Raw genomic sequence first — 26349 nt, 5'->3', positions numbered from 1 at the left:
AAGCAGCAAAATATAATACTCACATGTATTGATATTTTCAATACGTACATGGTTTAGATATAACTGTTTCCCTTTGTTGAAAAGAAGGAAGACTGAATTCTGCATGTATGCATCTTATTTCCAACTGCAAACCTTGCAGTCTTTTATGAATAAAAACAGTTTTGGCTTTCAAAGTTGCAATTTCTTCATTACTAGTACATGCACCAAAGCATGCTGGGCAGGGCTTCACTCTAACAAAGTAATTTCAAAACGCATTCAGTCTTTAACACATGATATTCTCATCTGTTCCTCAAAGAAGCAGCACACAGTAAAGGATGAACAGTGATGGTTTTAGTCCTGTTCTCCTTAAAATTGTAATCTCTATTTCATAGAAAAATATAGAGAGACCATTGAGTCTCCCTGTCAGTCTGTGAGTATGCATGTTTGTGTTGGTGTACAAATGACTTTTTTGATGAGAAATTGTAAATAACCCATCATTTCTATGGAGGCTCTGTGTTTTTTCAACAGCTAAACTGGCTGTGCTGCACTGTACGAGGTTGTGTGTTAAGGATCCATTGTTCAGATCAGTCACAATTGGTTGTACTTTCTCTTTTGGGAAAGATGAATAGTCATGAAGCTACTCTTAATAACTGCTTTAGCATCTAACCTCCTTGAAAATCAAATATGATTATCACATCACTGGCATTTTTTAGCTCTTCCATTAACATCTTTTGTTCCCAAGACGGAAGTAATCACTATAATTGCCCAGGAATTTCTTGGCATATGCATCTGATTTGCAATGAGAACTTGTCATGTGCTGACAGAATAATATACTGATGATTTCTGAACCGTGAAGTAATGCGTTACCAGATTTATGTTCTGCGGTATCTCTCAGCAAAAACTTCCTTCAGGGGTTAAGATTAAAGTATACTTTTGTTGCGTGTTTTTGGTGACTACATTTCTGTACCTACTTTGACCCAAAGCGAAATAAACAAAGTAGGGGGAAAAGGCCAATAACTAAAAAGCTGTCTACAGTTTCATGTTTCTGTCAGTTTTCTAGAGAATTCAGCTGAGTGTACCATTAGAAGCCCTTGCTGCTCTCAGTAAAAGAGGATAACTACTATAGATTAATCCATGACCATGATTTGTTTTTCCGGAGGGGTCCTGCACATTCCTGTTGGAGCTCTGAGGCTTCCCTGACACTTTCTATTCCTCCCACGCATCACACTCAGCCTAGAACAAGTGGCAAGTGTCTTTCTGGTCAGACAGGTCTTTTAAAGACCTGTAAATGGCTTTCAGTGTTAATACTGATCTCGCTTGTTCTCTCTCTGATCTCTGCCGAGAGATTGACTCTGCAGCTTCTTCCAGCAGCCACTTCCGCAGGATGTGCTCGTCGCCTTTGCCGTCAGACCCATACGCTTTGTGGCTAAGCAAGCCGATCTCTTTTCCCCTGGTCTCTGCCCACAGGCTGAACGGATACACGTTCTCTCTCTTTCCTAACCTGAAGTGTTACGTTCTCATGCCTTCACCCATAGCAGCAATAAATGTTTCTATATTGGCTTAGTTTCATACAGGGAGCCAAAAGAAAACTCGTGTAAGGAACTGATTGTCACTTAAAAGACAGAAGTCTACATACACGTGCTTCTGAACTGTTCATTTGTATTTCCAGTGCATTATGGACCTGTTAGATGACCACCAGTTGCAGATAAGTAGTTGGCAACCTATGTATCCTGTAGGGCATGAGAAATTTTAAGCGTCCTCTGAGTTTTTTGTGGGGGATGTCTACACCCATGCAGGGGAGGAATTTAATGTTATAAAAACTAAGGCTGAGAAGATGAATGTAAAAGGGCTAGGATTAACTGCCTCTTTGGCACACTGTCTTGCAGTCAAATCAATTGAAGTAATTTATCCAGGGAGGCAGTGGAAGTTCTAATGGTTCTAATATTCAGAATAGATCAGACTAAACACATAACTTGTATATACTAGACTTGTACATGCAGATATGGGGGGATGCCATTTTTTGGGGATACAGATCTCTCTCTCTGCTTTTAAGAAATTGACCCTCAAAAACAGTTTTTCAAAAATAAATTCTCTTAGATGACCATCATGTATGTTCCTGCAGTAACATGTGAAAAGTTCCACAAGCTTAAATTTGGTAGTCTTTCCGTTCTTCCAATATTTTTCTTCCTTGTACTTCCCCAAGGAAAAACGTCTACTAGGGAATTTCCAAAAGTCTTCCTTCTTCAACCTGATGTATTCAACAGGGGCACAGCAGAGTACAGTCTGTTTGTGCTTCATTTCTGAGTTCTTGTTTTTCCTGATAATATTAAAACCAGAACAGAGCAGAACATTTATTGCATGAGCTATTTTAAAGGTTAGACCTAAAGTGTACTTGACAAACAAAAGTTAAGTCTTTCCAGTTGATTTTGCTGTTTTTTTAATCCATCTTTTGCATTGACCTGGATTTGCTCTTTTAAGACTTACTTTAGAAAGATGATACTATTGGAAAGGAGCAACCAAAAAGTCTTGGATGCAGAGCAGGTTTGAAGATATGCAGCTTTTACTCTTTATAAAGGTGACTAAACCAAACAGATACCATGCCTTTTGCTATTAAGGAGTCTTTTCAGTAGAGGATGGGACATTAATCAGTTCATGTCACTACAGCTCATTCTTTGCTTATTGCCTCTTGCAGGTACTCAGCGTGCCAATGCCCGAGCTCCAGCTCCTTACAAAAGAGATTTTGAAGCCAAGCTGAGGAACTTTTACAGGAAGTTGGAGACTAAAGGATATGGACAAGGCCCAGGGAAATTGAAGTATGTTGAAGAATCTCATGAAACTGGATTTGTTTCTCAGGCAGCTTGCCTTGCCTTGCCTTGCACGTCTACAAGCTTCTTCCCATTAGAAGGAATGCAGATGTTATGGTTACCCTTGCACTTCTGGAAATACAAAGCCTGTCATAAAAGACTTAATGCCAGCATGTGATTCATAGCAGAGGATACAGCAAGTTCTGAGCACTTCTTTTCTATGTTTCCTCCAACTATATTTTCATACAAACAATATTACCAATACAGTGCCAAAAAGCACTTTGGGAAGAGGCATGCAGAACAGGAGGCATCTGAATTCTTCCATTATAGCAATTGCTATGATATAAACAGTTCTATGTTCTCATGTCTTTTTCCATTGAAAAAACCAAGATAGGCTTATCTTTTGTACATCATTGCCTGTATTGCTATCACAGTCCTCTTTAGTAAAGAGGACTCATAAAATTAAATGGTATTAAATACTAAGGATCGCCTCAAAATACTGGTAATATTTTTATTTCAGCACTCTGAATGCTAGAGTGCTTGGAGTGAGGTCTTCCCTCCTTCACTTATTTGGTAATTGTGTGATTACATACTGTTTGTTAAGGATCATCATCGTAAGATACTTTCATAATTTTGTAAATTACCAAGTCTTGTGCCAGCTATCAAACTTATAGTTTGATACTCTCATAGTAGCCATGAGGCATTAGAACTTCTTTTTAACCATTCTATTAGAATAAGGGGTAGGTTTTCTGTTTGTTTGTTTTTTTATTTCCCCCAGCCAGTCACTTCTCACATTTTGCAGGAATTTATGCAGAGCTCAGACTTCATTTATGTGAGCTTGTTAAGTTTTCCACAACTGAAATGGGATTAAAATGGTAGTGTTTAGACAGTCTTAAAAGGCGGGGGTTGGACATTGTCTGCCTATAATGTAATGAAATCATAAACACTTAAAGCTTAATCTATGAAGGTTTTGTCATGGACAAATGCCTGGGCAAATAACTGGTAGAAGAGGATGGCGTTTGCTACCTGTAAGATCCATTACATTTCTTGCACCTTTTTTTCCTGACCTATTTGCCATCACACTGGATTTTTAAGCAGAACAGCTTGATTTTTGAACAGAAGTTTTCACTGGGTTCCTTTCCCAGGCATACACTGACCTGCTCTTTTTTTTCAAACCAGGACCCCAGCACAGCTTACATACTGCCTGGGTCCTCTTGTTGCCCAGGTACCTTGCCAGTTCCTGACCTCTCCATTTCTGTGTCCTCTGCAGGACAGCACAGTGTGGTCACTGACTGATCTCTGCACGAGCAGTAAGGCCGGCAAGGCCTTTGCAAGAGGCTGTCTGGAGGGCTCAGCTGCCTCTCTGCAGGCAGCAGCAGCTCCCAGCTTCAGTCTGACTGACTGATCAAATGCACACATAAGGCAGTATTTGAGTATAAAGCAAGCTAAGTTTCAGGAAACTAATTAAACACAGTTTTTTGGCAGAAGGTAAAATGCTTAAGTAAGGAAGATTCTTTCACCTCTTATTTTAAATCTTTATGACACTTCCTCACTTTCACAAATTTTCTTTTAGAATGTACATTATGTTTTCACGTATGATACTTCAGTCTGGTTTTGGACAAACAATTGCCATTCCTTCTAGACTTTTTGACTGATCACACTTACACTGGAGATAATGTAGGGATGTGTGATTCTGGAGTTACCATTCAGTGACTTTCCCATGGTTTTATCTTTTTCCTTGAGATTGATTTTCACATAAAAGGTAGATTCTGGCTTACTGTAAGACTGATTTAGAAGCTCAGCCTTACAAAAGGGTTTTAAACTTAATAAAAATGCTCACTTCAGGACCTTTCCCATTGAAGCCTTTAAATAAAGGAAGAACCAGAGTAGGAAAAATAAAACCACACTTTGTGCGAGAGACATTTTATTGAAATCTGAAGTAGATCCTTGAGGGAGATAGACTAACAGACAGAAGCTGCCTGATCTGGATCAACTTATCCAGCAGAAATGTGTATCTCTGAAGTCACCCTGTACCTTGCAGTGTAAGCAGATGTTTTCAACTGTGGTTCACGTTCACGAATTGCTGTTTCAAAATTATTTTGCTCTTCAGATTAATCATCAGGAGAGATCACTTGCTAGAAGATGCCTTTAACCAGATCATGGGCTACTCAAGAAAAGACCTGCAGAGAAATAAACTCTATGTCACGTTTGTTGGGGAAGAAGGGTGAGTAGAACAGGGAAGTAAATGTGATCTCAAAACTCAGCGTGTCTTGCAGCTGCTGTTTCACCGAACTACTTGTGGTCTAGAGTGAAAAGAGGAACGATCGCAGTCAGGAAATGCCACATACACAAGCCTAGAACATACAGCTGTTGAAGATGACTTTTTAGGCATTGTGAAATGTACCGTATCCTGCCTTTGCAGAAATAATGCATGTGTTTATGTGAATTTTCACAATAGTTGGTGTGTGTTTCAGAATGTTGCTGGGAAAGCAAAGAAAAAACAAACAACTTTCTCATGTTATTCATATTTCTTTTCTGTCAGTGCTGACATTATATCTGCAGTGCTTGTTAAAAGACAGCTGCCATTTGTTGGAGGGAGGGTGCTTCAAGAGTAGGCGAGAGGCTTAATCCTTAATTCAACTCCTGTCTGAGGCCATGGGAGCTGAAAGCCCTCAGTGCTGCTCCAGGAGGTGCTCACTGCCTCTCCAGGCCAGGACCTGTGTCACAAATAAAAGCAACTAGGCTGTTGCTAGTTGTCAAATAAACACAAATATTCCTGACATTTCAAAGTCACTTTAGAGAATGCTCAGTCTGTGTCTAATCAAAGTCTAATGTGGTACAGGTTGCGAGAAGTGCATTGCAAAGCAAGATGTGGTTAGATTTTCTTTGCAAGTGGAACTGGAACAATGCACTATTTGCCTCTTTCGTCTCTTGATTTGTGCCCCCTTTGTCAGATCTTAAAGCCTACTGCCTTAGGCACAAATAGTTTTATTGCTATATTTCATGAATGTATTTGTAAATACATTCGGAATTTTATTCCTTGATATTTAGGAAACTGCAGCACACAGCTCTTGGAATGCTGTAGTGTGCATTATTGCCATGTGAGGTGTGAGTCTTTAAAATAGCGCTAAGTTATAATAGAAACATCTCATACAAGATTAGATAAAATTACTCTGTCTTTGAAAACACCTAAATCCTGTTGTTTGTTTAAAGTTCACCCTGAAGTGCTTAGTGTTAATAAGGACTCACTGAAGTCTTAAAAATGTTGACAGCTGAGAGCCAAGTGTGGACTTGTTCATATAAATAATATCACCATGTTGTCTGAGGAAAAACTCAGAACTGGAACGACAAGGCTGGTGCAGGATGAGATTACACTATATTGACAGAGCAGGGTGGGGATGCAGGAACGAGGCCTGTTTTACACAGCCCTACCAGCCTTTACTTTCACAGATATAACCTCGACTCAGATTTAAAAATGAAAGGGAAAATTTTAAAATCATACGTGAGATAGAGATTGATCCAGATAGACTGTCTCCTGTCAGCAGACGTCAAGCTTTTGCATTTCATCACTCAGTACAGCAAGATGAAGAGTGACCTGGAAATGGGGGTGACACATCCTGTTCCCATTATATCCAGCTTTACACAAGACTGTCCTCTTAATGGAAAAGAATGAGTTAATTAAGAGCAAAGTCAAATTAAAATGACGTCAATTCTCTATTTACAAATCTGTGTTTTGAATGAAGAAAGGATGTGTGCAAACAGTATTGTTTCATCAGAGATGGTGCAAGGATATGTATCACATCAAACTATTCATTTGACTAGGTGTAGAAAGACAGGTCAGGGTGGAGGACAACGAGGAGGAGGAATACTGAAAGTTAATTGTTTCCTATTTGCTGCTCCTTTTCCTTTTTAAAGTTTTTAAGTGGGAGTTTGCTCTTGCATTTCTTTTCCTCTTGGTAAAGTGGTGTAAGTCTTAAAGTAATGGGTAATGAAATCCTCACAAATTAAAAGATTTTAGTAACTATTGATTTATTAGTGTATAAATTAGTAAGTGGGGCAACTCAGACAGTTATTGCTGTTCATGTGATTTTTATCATAAGTCTCATAATGTTTGGTATCTTCCTTGAACCTTCAATTTCTACAGTCATGCAATTGCGAGGCTAGTTTAATGTTTTTACATTCATACTTCATGTGGTGATAAATGAAGAAAATGTTGATACGAAGAATATGGTTCCTCAAAGTTATTTTCCCTAAGTTCTATTAACTATTAGCAGAAGCTGCTTTGTATTTAAGAGTGGTAAATGTGAAGCATTAATGGTGCTTCCTAGGAGACGTGAGTCATGTTGCCAACAACATATTACTCTACTCCTGAATACCCACATGCCCCACAGTTGCAGCTGTTGTGTGGTTGCATACCTCTTGTATGAAGTTTTCTCACCCTTGTGCCAAGCCTTTAATTGTGGGATAAATCTGACTGGCAGTGCAGGACTCTCCTGATTGATTTATTTAACGTGACTCACAGTAACTCTGCGTACAAAAGGAGCTGTATGAAATGGCTGGTAGTCAAGCACCCAGTTTCTGTTCTATCTGAAGATTTCATAGTGAGTCTGATTATCCCAGAAGTTTGCAAGAGTCTTCCAGATGACCCTTTACTTGATCCTGGTATTTGTGCCAAGATTAAGATCCAACAGTTGTCCATGATATCAACCTGTTTTGAGGTGGTTTTTTTTTTCTGCAATTTGAGGATGGAATTTGCCCTTCTTACCAGGGTAAGGATCTGTTTCAGTACTTCACTGCTGAAGCTTAACAGAAGTGAAGCGCTTCCAAATGACTGAAGGGAAAATGTTTTTCATTCAACAGAGGAAAGAGGCTTTGTCCTCAACTTGATAATGGTACCTAGCCTTTACTTTCCTGACAACGTCATCCTCAAAAACAACTCTCATCTATTTTTGTCTTCTGTAAAAGTTCATGAGCCAAAACATTAGTAGCAGAAGTCCTATGTGAAAGCTGACCTTCTCTGTGATACTTCTGTCTGTGCATTGTCTTAGTACTAAAGCAAGACCTCCTTAACGGTCAAGTATAAAATCTTTAATCTATAGAAGATATATCTTTATATCTGTTAGGATTATAATAATCTCTGTTCCCCACAGGAAAATCCCTAGTTTTCTGTTTTCCAACTCTACCAGAGCATTAACTTCATACTTAACTCATTTCACTGGTGACCTGCAGCATAATGTCAAAATTCAGTCTCAGTGCTTTGTCAGCAATGAGTTTGTTTATGATTGAGGAAGAAGGGGTTATTTAGATTCCTTGTTCATTAGTACTGGAATCTTGAAATAGCAAAAAAAACCCAAAGGAAATGCACTCTCCAAAAGACATTTAAATACACTCAAGTTTGGAAGACAGACAAGAAAATTTAGACCAAGAAAGATAAATCACTGAAGTAGTCTCAGATTTTATTGCTAGGGAAAACAGAAATATTATCCTTCAAATTGTCCTATTGTTGCAAGTCTGCAAAGACAAAATATGACCATTGTTCATTTTCGTTCCTAATTTGTCAGATGCAGATACGTCTAATGTTGGTTCTTTTAATGTTTTCTCCCCCCCCCGCCCCCGCAATTATTTGGTTATATTCCTGTGGCAAAGAGGCCATTACAGCTGGAGCCAAAATCTTTGTTGAGAGCAGCCCGCATAGAGCACTTCATTCCAGTCCTCCAAGCCATTCCATTTCAGAATAGCCCCGCGAGGACTTCACGTACCTTGGCATTAAGCCATCTGCAGGATATGGGTTCTGGTTAAAATCTTATGAAATTTTAATTAAAATATACCGTAAGGAATGTAGATTCAAAAAAGCGTTTCTTTGCACACAGTGAATACTTTATAGTAATGTCAAGTTTCTCTTTGAAGGTTGGACTACAGTGGACCTTCAAGAGAGTTTTTTTTCCTGGTGTCTAGAGAGCTCTTCAATCCGTATTATGGTTTGTTTGAATATTCAGCCAACGATACCTATACAGTACAAATAAGTCCCATGTCTGCTTTTGTAGACAATCACCATGAGTGGTAAGAATTATTTTGTTTCTGTTTTTCAGATATGTTTTCTTGTAGACAACGGCTCATATCTGCTCAGAATATGATCTTTTAAACAACAGCAAAATAATTGCATTTCTTTAGACTTTCCTGATTTTGTTTTCTCTTGTCGTTTTAAATGATCTTATTTCTCATAACATCAGCAAAACTATGATTTGGAACGTGTACTCACAACACAACTGTCTGCGTTCCTTGTACATTAGCAGTCATTTCATGAAAGCAATATTAGCCTCTTGTGCATTAAAGGAAAATGAATTAAACATTGGCTTTTTGTCAACTAATGAGATTAAGTGAGATTTCAAACAGGTGTTACTGTATGTAATTTGTTTGAGCCTTCCTAAAGAGTACAGAGGTGTCCTCTGTGGAAAAAACCCAACATGTCTATTGGAAGGAAATCTATGGAGGTATCTTAATTGGGGTGGGGGGAAGACTGCTGATTACATAGCTCTTAATCAAAGTGTGTACATACACACATACTTCTAAAATAGTTATCAAGGATTTTTACATAATCCCATTTTCCTAATTATAAGTTTAAATCACCCTCAATTGATTTAAGGCATGGCATTGCCGTAAGTCTGTAAAGCTGTGAATATTAACAGAGTGTTCTGTTGTGTTGGTAGTTAGATTACCGTAATAATGGAGTGACAACTGCTCATCTGTGTAGGACAGATAGGTACTGACTTCTTATTTATTGGAAGCCAGTTATGAAGAATGAATATCAGAAAGGAATCTCATTGCTAGTTTTAAAAATTAATAGAAAATTAAATGGTTGGCTGCATCCAGCTCAGTTAGTTGAAGCAACCTACCTGTTGAACTCCAGTACTGCAACAATAAATGGCATATGCTGTATTGGAAAAGCAAAACAGTCTGGCAGAAAGGGGAGAAAAACCTTTATGTGCTATGCAGCTTCTGCCAACGTTTTGTATTCATCCCTGGCTTGTGCAGCGCAGGACCAGACACCCTGGGGGCGAGGGAGGCATGATCCCCTCTCTTTCTGGGAGTGCTGGTGCCAGTGAAGGCACTGGTCTTGTACAGCCTCAGGGGGAGTTCATAAAAGGCAGCTGTGACAAGCAGTTCTGCATGGAAGAAGGCTCTGCATGTCACATCCTCATCTTGCAAACCATGTGTACAGGCAGGTATAATAAAGCCCTAATCTTTCCAAGAAAAATGTTGCTGAGGATGCATAAACAGAAAGTTTAAGAAACATTATGTTCTTTGAAAAAGGACACTAAGACTTAAATCTAGTTCCATAGATGTGGAGGATTTTTCACAATGGATCTTTATTCTCATGGGAATATTTGCAAAGACCCTGCTATTTCCAAGTTGCTGCCATCTGATCTCAAATCTGTCAAACTCCCTCCCTCCCCCCCAACCCTCTTTGCACACCCAACAAAATGAAGATAATAGGGGAAGAAAGAGAGAGGGGAGAGAAGGACATCATTCAGATCCTATTGACATAGGGTTGGAGAGCACTGTGATACCTAAAAAAGCTTCCAGCCACTGTTTGTGAAAATATATATGTAGAACTCCATAATCACCAGTCAAAAGGGGGAGCAAGGAGCCACCACTGAGCAGGAAAGACAGACAGAAAGAACTGTCAGGCTGGGAAAGGATAGAAAAACCTTTAGCCTCCCAGTAACATGCAAACAAGTTAATCCTGTATGGGGTGCGTGAAGAGAACAGACAGTGGCTATCATTTTGGAAGATACGCTTTTATAAAGAGGCTAGTCTGGCAGGGGTTGATTGGGTTAATATGGAGTTGACATTTTTGAGAAGTTGTACCCTGGGTATCTGAGGGATTTTCCACACCCGGCAGACTTGCATTTTTTTCTGTGCCTTACTGAGAATGTAAAAGAAACACAAGAAAAAAAAAACCAAAATACCACAATTTAGACATAGCTATCTGATTTTAAAATGCTGTTTGGAAAAATATGTAAGTCTTGATGACAGCGCAGTGTACAAACCACAAAGTTTCAGTATAATGATTGTAACTCTTTCTCTTCCAGGTTCAGGTTTAGTGGTCGAATTCTTGGTCTTGCTCTGATACATCAGTATTTGCTAGATGCCTTTTTTACACGACCCTTTTATAAAGCCCTCCTCCGAATGTGAGTAGAACTGTTCTGTCTCCTTTTTTGTTCGGTTCCTTCCCCATGGACAATGCCATTTTGTGTATGGATAAATTATGGTGTTTTATTGTCAAAGAAGACAAGCCATTATTAATAATTTCATTTCAATCCAGGACTTTTTAAAAAAGTTTACTTGTTTCTGATTATGGTTGTTAGCCAGTTACCTAATAACTTGTAATGTTCTTTCTGATCAGTATGAAAACCTCATGTTTAGTTTCAGCCACGTTACCAGCTTTCTGCTACAAAAATCTTACATTTGAAGTTGTACAATGACATGCTGTGGTTTTATTCCAGACATTAATAGAGTTCTTATTCATTTGTCTTGTAATGACTCACAGGATAGGATATGAATCACCTCGTAACTTAGACTGCAAGACCCATTCTTAGAGGTAGACTGATGGTTGGCAATCTCCATTTTGAGGAGCTTTACTTTGATATACTTTAGACTTCGTTTTCAGAACTACTACTCCTGTTCTGGCCGAAACAATAAGAGCTGGACTTGCTCAGCATGTCTGGAATTTAAGACCTAACGAGCTTATGGTGCTTCACTTTTTGTCCTCCATTTGAAAGCTGGTTTTGAGAAGTTTGGAAGGGTATTTTTTATATAAAACATCATACATTCTAGTAGTCTGGAGTAATGCATCCATTCCTGTTGCACTTATATTTTAAAAGGCATTTTAGTAAGAATGAGGACTTACCCCAGGTGGGCTTCAATATTAATACTGTGTGACTGCCAAATTAAATTAATTGTTTCACTTGGTGGTTCTCTAAACAGTAAAATTAAAAGTGATGGGGTGGCCACTTTTGTACACGGCCTAATTCATGCAACTTCCCCATCTAAGCCCTGGTCCTAGACTGCTTCTGCAGATGGGACATTGTGCCCAATCCATCAACTTTGATGTAGGGGCTGTTACTGCAGGATGTCACTTAAACTACATGTGAGCATCCAACTAAAACTACAGGGCTTTCTTCTGACTTTATACAGACCCAAGAGTAGAAGCATGCAGGTAACCCTGCAGCTGAAAAGCACCTTACTTAATTAATAGCCCCAGCATCCTATTTCACAGAACAGGATTTAAGGAGTTAAGAAGAATGGCAGAAATTGCCATCATAGTATTAAATATTATTAACAGCTGACATGTTCAAAGCTTGGAGTAGTAACTGTTAAAGACGGCAAGGGGCAGTTGGCTTACAGGTTGGATTTGTAAAAGAAGGACCAGAGAAGGGAAATATGGCAAAAAATAAAAAGATATTTCTGTGGTAAGCAGGGTATCTAAACAGGCTTCTTTGCACAACAAAGACGAGAGAGGTGGCAGCGCAGTCACATAAGCAAAAAGGACGGTAGTTCCTTGTTATAAAAACTTACCATTTCTTTTATGATTCGAATTTTTTGTCTCTTCAGTCTGTGTATTCTCATAATTCCAAAATATCCTTCACAGGAAACCTGAGACAGACTCACCATAAGCTTAAAAAGAAATGTCTCTTCAAATTAATAAATTCTGGAATTTTGTATATTAACAAAACCACTTTGTGTTATACAGTAACTGCTATTGCTAGGCAAATAAACAGACATTTGAAGTAGTGTCGTCTTTATTCTATTGATTTTTCTCTTGGCTCCCATTCTCAGTCTATTTTTCGGGTCTGTCCCATCTGAGTTTAGTTACTGAGCACATGCTACTGCCCTCATCTGTATTTGTGTGTTTTCTTCTTGTTTATGTTAGACTGTGTGACCTGAGTGACCTGGAATATCTCGATGAGGAGTTTCACCAGAGTTTGCAGTGGATGAAAGACAATGATATACATGATATCCTAGATCTCACATTTACTGTAAATGAAGAAGTTTTTGGACAGGTGTGCAAGAGTCTTAATTTAAAATTTCCTTTGTATGTTCTACTGCTAGATAAACACTTATTTGGAGAGAATAATGATTGTCATTCCATGCTGATTTGAACTTGGTTTTGTAAAATTCTGGTTGATGAAAACAATGTTGAAATCTAAGGAGGAATTATTATTTGTAACCAGTCAAACGTGTCTTTCTGGTTAAGGAGATTTTCTGGAGACTATCTGAAATATCAAAATTTTGGATTGCTCTGCTGGAGGTAGTTTACCTGACTTTAATTGCAGCAGAGTTAGCATTCAAAGGTATTACACCACCTTTGTTATGCTAGTATTTAGAAGACTTCACTACTTTATGATTTAGAAGATTTCACTACTTCAGTCGCTGTAAAGGCTGTTTCTTCTTCTCAGCTTATTCTTCATACTAAATATGAAGATTCTTCGGACTAAATGGGATTTTAAATATGATTTTATAAAAAAAAAAGATTTGTTGTATGTTTTCTTATTTCACATATTCCAGTTTGCTAAAGTCAGTCTTGGCTATTGCTTTTGAGGAATTACTTCAATTTAAAAGTTTAAATTATTATAATTCTTTCTTTTGTCTTTATAATACTGTATTGTCACCTAGTCATTTTTTTCCTAAGATCACAGAACGGGAATTAAAGCCAGGAGGTGCCAACATCCCCGTCACTGAAAAGAACAAGAAAGAATATATAGAAAGAATGGTGAAATGGAGAATTGAGAGAGGAGTTGTACAACAAACAGAAAGTCTAGTTCGTGGTTTCTATGAGGTAAAAAACTCCAAAATGAAGTTTACTTTCTTCCTTTATCCTCCCAAAATATTTTTCTCCTCATATACATTTCCCAAATACAGAGTCCCAAAAAGCAGATACATACATAATCAGAAGCGCCCTTACAGATATTGGGTGGGTGGCTTGGAGTAAAATCATTGTTAGTCACTGACTCAAACACTATGGTTATGTATCTTCTTTAAACTGGAAAATGCTGTTGATCACTATTTGTATGATTAGCAGTGAATGCTTGCTAAAGTGACCTACCTGTTTCTTCATTGGGCCTTTGAGGTTTTTTGTGTGCATGCCGTACTCAGTGTAACACAGTAGACTTAAGGTATTTCTCTCTTGCCTGTTTTAACATGGACAATTAAATTGAATGCATTGAGCTTAATTTGTCCTGAAATAATTCAGTATTATTTGCCAATAAAATTCTCTCCCAGTCACTGTGATCCTCTAATAAAACTGAATGGAAGTGCAGTGTAAGAAAAAAAAAGTCCATTTATTTGCCTTTAAAAAGAAAAAAAACCTTAATTCTTTCCATTCATGAGAGAAATGTTACCTGATAAATGTCTTAGAGGCAGACAAGCCTTTTATGTGGAGGCAAAAATCAATAAATGAAGAAACGTTGCTATGTGGTTTATTTCGTTTCTCAGGTGGTTGATGCGAGGCTCGTGTCTGTGTTTGACGCCAGAGAACTGGAACTGGTTATAGCTGGAACAGCAGAAATTGACTTGAGCGATTGGAGAAATAATACAGAGTATAGAGGAGGTAACCTTAATTTTGAATTGTTCACTGACAGTCTTGGCGGGCCTGGAACTACCCAGTTTCTAAGACACTGAAGAACCATCCCATGAGATACATCTTTAGTATCTTCTGAATTTCTGTGCTTAAGTTTGCATTAGGACAAGGTAATTTGTCCGTTTTGGTTTGCTTCATTGCTTCCCCATGCAGCTCCTCCTGTGCTGTTTTTGTCTGGACAGCATAACAGGGCGGTCTTCTCCACAGAAAGTACTGTGCTCACTTGCACACTGGTAGAGTACCACCCAGACACGGGAGACAAATGGAAATGGTAACCGTTCTTAGTAGGATCTACCTCTTTTCCACTCTCAAAGATGACAGGAAATCAGAAGTAATCCCAGTGACTGCAGGCTGGCAATTGAGGTAATTTGAGAATAATGGAAGATTTGGGAGCTACTTTGAGAGAGATGGTTGCAGCATCATTTGTAGCTTTAGATATAAAAAAGCACAGCATTGGAATATTTCAAGAATTGGTGTTCCTGTTAGTGATTGATTAATGGAATAAATGCTTGCAAAAGAGGTTTCACTCCTTTTTGTCATAGTAAATTAATTCTCTGCCTTTAAGATTTTTAAGCATTTCAAGAGTATTCTTCTCTCACCTCCTGTCTTTTGCTGCAATTGGATAAGAAATATGACATGATTGTGGCTAGGGCCAAACTAGGAAAAACTTATTAAATATTCTCTCAACCACTTTTGTAGCACCTAAATGTATAAAGGCCCTTCTTGTTTCACCAGGTTATCATGACAATCACATTGTAATTCGGTGGTTCTGGGCTGCTGTGGAAAGATTCAACAATGAACAACGACTAAGACTTCTACAGGTAAGAAATCAGATGATCTGCATAGAAATAGTGTGCATCATTAAAATTAGATGCTAAATGACATCCAAAAATGATGGTGATGCTGCCTAGTGGGAATAACCTGACAATCCTCAGAGACTAACTGTAATAATTTTAAGTGACTGAAGCTCACACCTATTTTTCTAGACTTCTAAGTTAAAAAATACATTTAAGGTAAAGTATCTGATGTCAATAATCCCTTACTATTGTTTGATTAAAAGTACATTAAGACTAGTAAAGCTAGAAAAGGAAAACTGTGTAATAGGTAGAAATTTTAATGTTTGTACAGCTTAGAAAGGAGAAACCTTAGATGGAAGTTAAAGTGCCTCAAATTAGAAAATAATGATGAAAACCTGAAAATCAGTCCAATTCCATTTTCACGAAGTCGGCCTGCAGAATCCAGTCATCCTGTTGATGAAGGATGAAAACGTCTCAACAGAGGAATATTTACACATGTGGATTTACTATTGACTTAAATTTTTTAAATTCAGGTTATGTCTATCATATGTGTAAAGAAACAGACAAACCCACACTTTAAACCATACCATGTTCTTGATCTATTATGAAATCCACTGATTTTAACAATTCAGAATTTGCATCTGATCATTGAGTTACCTACACGAGTACGATGAAGGATTTTATTTTTTTATCTGTGTAAGTACTTAAAAAAGGTCTGTAAAAAAACAGTGCAGGACATCTCATTTGATGGAGAGCCAGAGATGTCTGCTTATATGTTCCTATTGCATCTGTTAGTCAAAAGTTTTTATCATATCCAGATCATCAAAAATTAAGTAGCCTTTGATCTGTCAAAACCACGTTTGATCTGTTCATGACAGGTTCTAACTAAATCTGCTCAACAGACAGCATTTCAGCAAACGTCAGTGGGCATTCTACCTAACCTTTGGAATTTAGTCCTTTTCTTATAGTATTTAGTAACGGTTTATAAAGATACTGAAATCCACATAGCCAAAAATGATTAACACGAAGCCGTTATCCTACATTATTGCTTTTCTATTAGTTTCTCTTAACACAGAATAAAAACAGTAGGGAAAAAAACTCACTTAGACCTAAGTTTTAGTGTTTTATTCTACAGTATTTATGTAACATAATTACTCTTTCAAAGAGAAACCTTTGAAGGCAATTAATCTGATAAGTTGTCTCTTCTAGAGCTCTATCAGGAAATGGTCTACTTTCCCTTACCCTCCATTTAAAGTAGCATTTATTACTTGTGCCTCCCAAATTTCCTCATTTTGCAAACGCTTTTACGTAAGCATTTGGACTTCAGTGGGTATGCTGATATAAATAAATCTCTAACCCGCACCATGTGTGTATCCAATATCCGTGATGTCTCGCTTGCGCTGGCAGTTTGTTACAGGCACGTCCAGCATACCTTATGAAGGATTTGCCTCTCTACGGGGGAGCAATGGTCCAAGAAGATTCTGTGTAGAGAAGTGGGGGAAGATCACTGCTCTTCCAAGGTACAGCTCTGTGTGTATTAATGCAAGAGATACTTTAGAATATCAGTTACCAGGATAATAGATAAGCTGTTTGAGAAACACAAACAAGTTTTAACTGAATATCCAAATATACTGTGCCTTACATGAAAATTGACTTCCCCATTGTTCCAGTGTCTGATGCATCCATTTTTCTTTGAACTCATTTTTTTTTCTCATAAGATGGACAAGGAAGTGTAACTGTGGCTGACATCCATATTGTGATGCTTATATTAGAATGATAACTACTTCTGAATTTGATTTTGTTATATTTTGATTAAATGTGCAGTATTTACTTCCTGAACATGCAGTTCATCACTTAGGAGAAAAGATTAATATGAATTAAAATTAAATAGCACTTGTGACTCTGAGTAAAAGCTAATATCAGACTTTTTGGATTAGACACACACACAGCCTTTACAGTATAGTTTAGTCGTGTCATTTTTATGCTTTGTCTGATGTCAAGAGTGTTAACTAATATGGAAGAGCCAAGTTATGAACTGCAGAAGAGGTGTGTATTTTGAGGAGGGGGTCATTTCACTTAAGAGGCAGCACAGGGACAACAGAAGGTGAGGATTTCAAAGAGCCCAAGTAGGGTCAACTGAAAAATGTGAAGAGGGTAGAGGAAGAGCATGAGAGTCCAACATATGAAAGCAGGAGTTGAGTTGTACGAGGCAGGTTCTAGCCTTTTCTATATCGTGATCAGGCTGATATCTTTCCAGATTTCCTTTCATCCAGTTCTATAATTCTGTAGCATATAGAAGGGGTTAACAGGGGTTAGAAATATAGATCAGTGTGCAGTGTGGCTGAACTATCTCCACTTAATCAGATCTCAGCTTTAGTATGCGGCTTATAGCCTGTGGTAGTAGTTTTGGGCTGGCCTCATCCATGGAGGAAATTCAACCCTAATCCTAGCCCATACCTCTTAAACAAGATTCCTCAGGAATAACTTGCATTCAAAGTCTCTCTTTAAACACAAGGCAGCTGTCACACAGGGAGTTTCTCTGACCAACAACCCTTAGCTTTTTCCTCCAGCATAAAGTCAGAAGCAGAGACTTCTCTTGGGTTGGCTCCTGCCTGCAGGCTGCCATTTGAACCGCACTGAGAAGTGGCACTGTGAAATCCACAGGCACAGCAGGCAGCCTTTAAACAAAGTCATCTTGCCAGGTTACAGTACAAATGAGAGCCAGGCAACTGAGGATTAAAGATAAGCAAATTCTGGAAATTGCTATTTCAAATCAAATATTCTTAATACCTTTTGGTGGCCTAGTAATACCTTGGGGGCTCAGTAATTCTACTTTATAGCTTGATTATGATTGACCTATGGACTAGCTTTGATTCTGTTTAAAAAGAAAAAGCTTTGACTTTTAAAAATAATTTCTGACTTCAAAATGTAAGATTTCTTTGTGAGTTTAAGAAGAGAGATTGTGGGAGTTTTTCCATATATTCTCTAGTACTGGAATTCCTGGTGCTAACAGGCACAGCTTGCAGTGTGGAAAAGGTCAGGACGTGCCTGAACAGGATGCTCAGAATTTCCTCTGAAAAGGTTACGTAGAGCCCTGGTTGTAATAAACCGTAGAATAAAACTGCTTCCTGTAGAGCAACATGGAGAAACATGTCGAGAGTCTTTGCCACCATAAGGTGTTCAGCGAGTGTAGGGGAAATGCCGACTCTTCCCATTTAGGAGAATGTATCATGCCCTTGAAATATCATTTATGATTCCCTTGCTTAGGAAACATTTGGTTTTTCTCTCTGTAGATATTTTTTAACATACAAGTGTGAGAATTAAAATAAACCAACACACTTGTTTTGTTAAAATAAACAACTGCATGTGACAGACATCTGCGGTTGTCATGAGCTGGCAGTTCCTGGCATTCATACGTGGAACCTTGATCTCATAAAAAATAAATGATCTTCCACGTTTATGCTTAAATGGGCCAAGCCCTAAGCAGAAGGAGTATTTGCATTTTTACATATCTAGTTCCTGCGTGCAGTGTAGCTTCAGCCTGCATCTCACCAGCTTCAAAGCCTTGCTGTGCAAACACCGAGTAGGCTCGAAGTTAAGACATCGTTAACAACGACCCCGAGTAGCAAACTTTCAAGAGGTTTCCAAACAAGTCCTGCATGTGTAAACACATTGCTGGATCTGCTGAGAATGCTGCCCTAGGACTCTTTGACTCTTACTGATTCTCAGATAACCAAAGCACTTGTGTTAAGGCACCGTCACTCACTCATAGCAGTGTTATACTTTGCAAATTGCCCTTTTGATTTCAGTGGGAGTGCTTGTGAAATTTGATAATACTTGGTGTAAGGGTGGCAAAAGCTAGGACTGAACAAGTAAGTGGATTTTATGTTTCCTTCTCTGTTTCTAAAAACACTACTGCACTGCTGAAAACACATAAAAATACCCATCCCCATCTCTTCTTCCTAATTTTGAGACCCAGAAGGCAACTAGTATAGTTACTTAGGTATGTGATTGTGGTCTAAGCAGCTGTGAATATAAACACAGAAGTATTCACTAGATGTTTACCTAGTTCCCACTGTTCTAACTGCTGTGTAATCAGTTCTGCTGAATGAAAATAGTGAGATTTCTGTGAGGCGCATGTCAGGTTGCCTAACTTGTATCACTGCCTTTTACACTAATAAGTCAGTAGCACGTAAAAGGCCCTGAAAAGATTCATTATTACAGGTTTGCTTCAGTATTGCTATCCCTGCTGCCACTTCTACTCCCTTCTTTTGCACCGTGTTGTGGATTATGCTAAATCAGTGGAGGGCCTGTTACTCTTTGAATTCACTTATATGCTGAGAAATTGGTTCCAGGCTCATTGCTGTACATTATATATATGTGCATGTGATGATTCACATGCAAATAGTATTTATATCCAACTGCTGGACTTTAACCCTAAGTTACTCTATTTTACTACTGTAATCGAAATGAAGGGGAGATTAATTGGGAATAAAGACTTCAGGAACCAAGATGGCTTTTCATGTTGTCATAAAATATGAGTTCAGGAAGATGAACAGTTAGTGCCCGTGTGGTTTGAAATGTTGGAATGGGAAAATACTGTCCAGAGGGGAAAAAAACCCACCTTTCTTCTCGAAGACTTACAAAGTTGCTTGCTAGGGTGAGAAAGGAATGCATTCCCTTAGAAGACAAATATTGTAATTTTTTGTCTTTAATGACTTGGTTTTCCAAAGTATGTGATTGCATTTTCAAAATTGCCCTCAAAATTAAGATAAAACTCAGTTCTCTCAATAAATGTAAACAACATGCTGGCTTACTATTAAGCCAGTTTGTAATGAATTCCTTGCTAATTATATACTATGTCTTTTATAATTTGTGGTTTTACGGCCCACACAGCATGATCCATAGTTCTAATGAGTGGCTGTCAGCCCCATGCAGCAGAAGCATGTGGTTAGACTGTTAATTGCCTGAGACTCTTCCACACTCTACACTGAACTCAAGGGATCACTGAGTTCCAGTTGCCCATTTGCTGCTCGGTCTAAATCAGTCCATCTCTTCAAAAGGGAAATGTCTTTTTTTTTTTTTTTTTCTTTTTTTCAAAAAAGTGCGGGGAATGCAGTAATAATTTAATCTATGTCACAGATATTACTTTATAAGGTTTCTGGAGAGGCAAATGAGGAGTACAAAGAAAGCTTTCCTCCAGAAGCCTTAGAGGGATGGAAGGGTGGAGAAGTTTTACTAGGCTTCTGGAACACAGGATGGGGAAATGCCCTCTCTGCTATGCAGCATGTAGTAGCAGTGTACTTCTAAGCGTACTGTATTTGGGGGGGGTGCAAAATTCAATGCTTTTTTAAGTGATTGCATATTTGATGTTTGGACTGTATTTATAATAGTAGTGTGGCCTTCTGTACTGTGTATACGTTTCTTCAGCCTGATATTTTTATGACACTACAAGGCTTGTAACTAAGTGAGTGTTTCACCTTCAGTGAGGGTTTGTAACGGACTCATGTTTTTAACAAATGAGATTAACCCACTTCACTTCATGTTCCATCCCCATAGTTGGGAGCTGAGAGCCACTTAAAACAGCAATTAATAAATTTGCTCCCATGGAAGGCAGCAGTTTCTCTGGCTCAGAGAAAGCTCAGTACAGGTCTGTTGTAAACACTCAGATTTCTGGGAGTGGTTAGGTTAAATGAGGAGTTGCGTTTGCTGTGAGGAGGGAGCTTGTTCAGTCCTTCCATTGACATTATATGTATACACACTTAATATGGGTCATACTGATAAAGGGCAGGTCGCTGCTGGAAAAGTTTGTTTTTCAGCTGGATTGTATTTAAATAACTCTGTGGTGTGTTTTATTGTAAAATAACAAAGTATTTGTGAACAGAGACCTGCCAAAATATGGAAAGGTTTTTATCCTTTAAAACCAGTCTACAGTGAGGCTTTGGTACAAAGCTTCAGAGCAGAAAAGATGCCTCCTCCAGCTTCTCTTCGCATCATTTCTTCCTCAAGAACCCACTGCGTTAATAGTTATGCTATCTACTTCGCTAGAGCAGGCTCATCCACTGTAGTGTTTTAGAAACAGTTATCCTCAGCCTGCCCTCAGGTCAGGCAATGATATCCATTATTCTGCTAAGAGGAGAAACCTTTTTCATCTCCCTTTTCATTCCCTGGAAGAGGTTTTGAGAGTCAGTTCCAAATGTGTCAAAAAACTGAGGTAGACGGACTTTGGAAGCTGCGAGGTTGTCCTCTTAAGAAAGCAGGATGGTATGCTACAGGTACATGCATAGTTTTGTGTAATTACAAAAAGTACTATTCTAAAGGTCGTTGGCTCGCAGGGCCAGATTTGTACGTAGTGTAAATCAGCACAAGCAGTAACTTCTCAAGAACACAATCCATATGCCAAGGAAATGTAGAAGGAAGAGCATCTAATTTGTCTGTCCTTTACTAGTGTGGGATTGTTTCCTGTATATCTAGAGCATTTTTAAATATGTCATCAAATCTAATATCTTATGCATATTCAGTGTACTGAAATATCTTGTTTAAGATTACAAATATAGTATTTAAGTATCATCACTATACAAAAAAAATACTACTTCTCTGAAGATGCATTAAAAGCCAAGATTTCAGAACAGACTATTTGAATAGTACCATGTTATACCATTCTTTTCTCATGCATATTTAATGGATAAAATTTATCCCATGCCTTTTGGGCTGTCAGTGTGTTTCTGAAGACCTTCATAAATGCTTCTAACTGGCTTATTTTAATTAGAAAAAAAGTAGATTAAACCTCACTACCTATTCAATTGGAAAACATCGTTTGACAGAACAAAGTCTTCTGAAAGAATACTATCTGCCCATCTCTACACAAGCACATACCAGTCTGTGTGTTCTCTTCTGAACTTTTAAAATAATGTACTTCTTCATCTCCTCTTTGTTTTCCCCCTCAGGGCTCACACTTGTTTCAATCGTCTGGACCTTCCCCCTTATCCATCATTCTCTATGTTATATGAAAAACTGTTGACAGCAGTTGAAGAGACAAGTACTTTTGGACTTGAGTGATACACAAACCACAGTGCCCAGCTCATTGGACTTTTGTGGATCTGTCTCCTCAAGGAATGAATGAACATTTGTATTGGATTTCTTAGAGAAAACTTGTTTCCCGGTGCAATTCAAATAATGAGGTTCCATGAAAGAGCTTACGAAGCCATTAAAAAGCATTGTGGTAGTGGCAGAATTCTCTACAGTGAGACTAGAGGGTGCCTGATGTGCAGGGAGAACCAAGTCTTGCAATCCATGGTTTTTCAGGATGGCCAAACTTCTTAAGTTTATGTTCTGAGCAAACAAGAAATGTGATCCCATGTTGTGACCAACCTGGCTACTGCAAAACTGACATGTACCCGAAAACTGGATTTCATCAAAGCTGTTGAATAGAAAATTCAAGTCAAAAGGTGGAATCATTCAGCCCCTTACCTACCCATTAAATTATCAAAAAGTCATACAATAGATCTATTTTTTTTCTGTATTCATGAAGGTACATTACTTTATGCCATATAATAACATACCCAGTACTTGCTTTACCTAAGATTACGAGCGCCTGCATGGTGTGCACCACAGAGCTCAAGTTCCTGGGGCAGAAGTGAATTGGAAGGAAAGTTGGCAACAAAGGAAGTAACAACAACAGCTTGCATTGTGGAGGTTTGTGGAAATGGGTTTGTCAGTGGTGTGTATGACAGAAGAGGAGCTATTATAATGAACTTAATAAGACTGATTTTATGCTTTATACTGCATGGAAACTATTTTAAGAAGAAACTAGCAATTTATCACAGCATATCAGGAAAAAACCCTAACACAGTGACTTCTGTTTATTTTTATAGGTTCATTATATTATGTTTCTTAAGAGTGTAAACAGGAAACAAGCAAACTAAAGTGTTATTTCTGGTTTTGTCACTTTCCATGCTTGAACAGACATTCTGCTAGTGTTTATTCTTTAAGCACTCTCAAGGGAAAAAAATGCCTTTTATTTTTATAAGAGTAAAAAACTCCCAAAAATATTTTGCACTGAATGTACCAAAGTTGAAGGGACATCATGATCTGACTGATAGCAAACTGCATCACTATCAAGTATCTGTAAAAATGCTTAGGAACCAGGCTTTCTTCACGGTGCCATGTCTATAGATATCAGGACTGTGCACATAAGTAATAATTTTATAATACTATATGTGATATTATAATATGCATTTATTTTAAATGCATCTGAGTCATTTTTCATGCATTGGATAACTTAATGCAGAGGAGTTTAATACAGATATTTCATATACTCCCCACAACCTTTTATTTGTATAGCACCATAAAACACTAGCTCATTTGGGAACCCATGAGTAACCTACTTTAAGGTGAGCCACTGGTCATAATGCCACTGTCCCATATCAGTGAACACCTACAAGATGTAAACTGTTCATAGTGTCTAAGCTTGCATTTTCACTGATCAATAGTTTTCTTATCAAATGTTATTTGAAAGAGGTTTTTACGGCACATCAAGCACTGCATGGCCACCAATTTCTTTATGCTTAATTTTGCTAAAATACATGAGGCTTGCTTGCATCTGGTTTTGGTACTTCCCTCCAGATGGTCTTGTGGACCACTTGTGCAGCTGTGCACCATTTCTTGTACAGCTGCTGTCATGCAGTGCATCCACCACATTTGGAAATTCCAGGAAGTTGCATTCGGATACTGGACGAGAAGAACGTGAGTCTAGCTTTGTGCTAGCCCTCTTGATAGCACTCAAGCACAGCAAGTGCTGTTCTGTGGGAAAAGTAGCTTTTGAAGTAACGTTCTCACTTTGCAGACTCTTGAAAGAGCATCTCAGGGAGGCATTCTGCTTGTTCTTGTGGGAGGTTTTTTCCAACGGAGGTGAACGTCTATGGAGATGTCATCAGCAAAGACTGCCACTCCACCCTCTGAGTCGGAAGGCAGGTGCAGCTGTGGTGGTGGCAGCAAAGACTGAGAAAACCCTTCAGGCTTACTGAGAAAATGCTACCTGTGCAAAGGAAAACCCACTTGCAAAATCAGAGTGAAGGCGTTCTTTTATTTCAGGAATAATTTAGCTTCTGCATGACATCTGGGACTCGCTTAAGTAACATAGGTTTTCTTACGCTACTTCTGGCTGGTATGAAGTAGCAAAGAAAAATCCAAACGTGTCACCCTATTTTTACACGTATATTTATCAGTCTTTTGCTAAGATTGCATGTCACAGATCCTAATGCGCGTCTTTTTTCAGAACACGAACGAGCAGTAGGCAAACTGACTTTTCATCAGGTCACTCCAGCATGGCTCATGTTTCATACGATCCATTCACTGAGTAGCTAAAACTCTGGCTCTCGAAGTAGAATGCAACTTTTGCTTGGTTGAAGGACTGCAGAATTTTGATTTTACAACACTGTGTTATCTGTGGTCTAAAAAGGAGATTTCCCAGGTGGAAACTGTATCTACAAGTTTTGAACCAGAAACTCTTTGGAATGAAAAGTTTAAATATTTGGCACAAAGTAAGTTTATACTAGTCTGCCTTTTAAGTTATGCTTTTGTACAAATCGAAAACAATAAATGCATCTTGTCAATTTTTATTTAAATATATTTACTGCACACATTTGTTCTGTATTTATGTATTTATAAATAATTGAGATCAGTCATGATGATACGGTATTCTGTAAAGATGTGACAGGGTCACCAGTGGGGCAGCTGTCAGTTGGAAGAAGGAAAAAAAAAAAATCTAGAATTGCTGTAGCATTAAGGCTGAGGGAGACTGAGGAGAAGCTGCTACTTCCTCCTTTGCTGCCAGCATCACCTGGCTGACTCTAGAAAAATGCTCTTTGAAAGTGATGAGGAGTTGCTGCCCAGATATGACTACCTATGGTGCCTTGAGCACTTGGCCAGTTCTTTGTGTTGATGTAAGTGATGCTGCTGCTCTGAAGAGATAAGCAGGGGGGGAGTACAGCAAAGGAAGCTGGAGCTTTCTCAGATACCCTCACCTCCTGGCTGCTATGTGGAAGATTGTCCCTTCAGCATGGGAAGCCATTCCTGTTAAATGTGTCCCAAGTGAAAGCCAACTTTCACGTCCTGCAGATGACTGCAACAGGCAACCATGGCGCTTTCGCTTATGAGGTCCTGTGGCAGGCAAGAGGGTCCAGACAGAGAAAGACTGAGAAGCCTTTCTGAAAGCTCTGTATCTCCTCAGAGCTTTTCCAGACGGTGCTAAAGAGCTTTGCAGTTAGGGAGGGGAAAAAAAGCCAGTCAATCTGAAGTAGATAAAAGATTCCCTTCAGCTGCAGTGCGATGACAGCTCGTACTAATTAACCTTCAGCGTAACCAACAGCCTCGTTCCCCGCATGCTGTTTTTCCTTAGTATTCACTAAATAGTGGCCTTTTTTGCTTTTAAACATAATTTTCATTATTCTTGTTGTGAACCTGCCATAAAAAAGGTGTTAATATGACTTAGAGAGGATCTAGGGTGAAATCCATCTGCGTACAGGGGCCTGCTGGGCACCACATAAACCCCACACTGAAGCGGTTAACCTCGGGTCATGCAGTCTACGGCGAATATATGTAATCTTTGGGGAAACTGAAAATCTAGGCAGGCAGCGTGCTGGCAGGACATCAGACAAAGTTTCTGGCACGAGTTAAACTGGCAGAGCACTGGACTGGTAGTTTGCTCAGTTTAAAATTATAGGAAGGAGAAGAGTTTTGTGGTTTCTTATGTATTTTTTAATCCTTCTAAAGGTAAAAAAAAAAAAATCTTCCTTCTGAAGCATTTGAAATGCTTCTGGTTGCTAAATGTAATCTCAGCAGTATTAGCTGCAGATGTTTACTGAATTTCTGCAGTGGTAGCTGCAGAGGTTTATGGAGATGCTTGCAAGTACGCTGTCTCTGGACTGAGGGAATTCCTGTTCAAAAAAGGGGAGCCTGCGGCAGCTGTGTTTGAATAGCCTGTATAAATTCACTTCCCATAGCATAAAGCAAGTTAATTCTTTTCAGCAAATGAGAATTATTTCTATTATACGAGTAGTTATGTTTTTCTTACTATTGTTTTTATGTGGAGGGGTAATTTATTCCTGTTAGCACTAATGGGAATTGA

General features: G+C 38.6%; 1 protein-coding gene across 3 annotated transcripts in view; it reads left to right on the top strand.

The window, feature by feature from the left end:
- HECW2 (HECT, C2 and WW domain containing E3 ubiquitin protein ligase 2) overlaps positions 1-22722 on the top strand; it is a 162529-nt gene extending 139807 nt beyond the window's left edge. For all 3 annotated transcript variants that reach the window (XM_068407383.1, XM_068407381.1, XM_068407382.1), the window contains 10 exons: positions 2672-2792; positions 4894-5007; positions 8691-8843; positions 10877-10975; positions 12718-12847; positions 13477-13623; positions 14280-14394; positions 15160-15245; positions 16629-16741; positions 22169-22722. In XM_068407383.1, coding sequence (XP_068263484.1) covers positions 2672-2792; positions 4894-5007; positions 8691-8843; positions 10877-10975; positions 12718-12847; positions 13477-13623; positions 14280-14394; positions 15160-15245; positions 16629-16741; positions 22169-22280 — 1190 coding nt within the window. In that variant the 3' untranslated portion in view covers positions 22281-22722. The remainder of the gene's footprint in view (positions 1-2671; positions 2793-4893; positions 5008-8690; positions 8844-10876; positions 10976-12717; positions 12848-13476; positions 13624-14279; positions 14395-15159; positions 15246-16628; positions 16742-22168) is intronic.
- Positions 22723-26349: the final 3627 nt, after the last annotated feature.

Source organism: Nyctibius grandis, chromosome 9 (assembly GCF_013368605.1).
Source record: "Nyctibius grandis isolate bNycGra1 chromosome 9, bNycGra1.pri, whole genome shotgun sequence".
In the NCBI taxonomy this organism is placed as follows: domain Eukaryota; kingdom Metazoa; phylum Chordata; class Aves; order Nyctibiiformes; family Nyctibiidae; genus Nyctibius; species Nyctibius grandis.
This window is presented reverse-complemented; position numbering and strand designations above follow the sequence as displayed.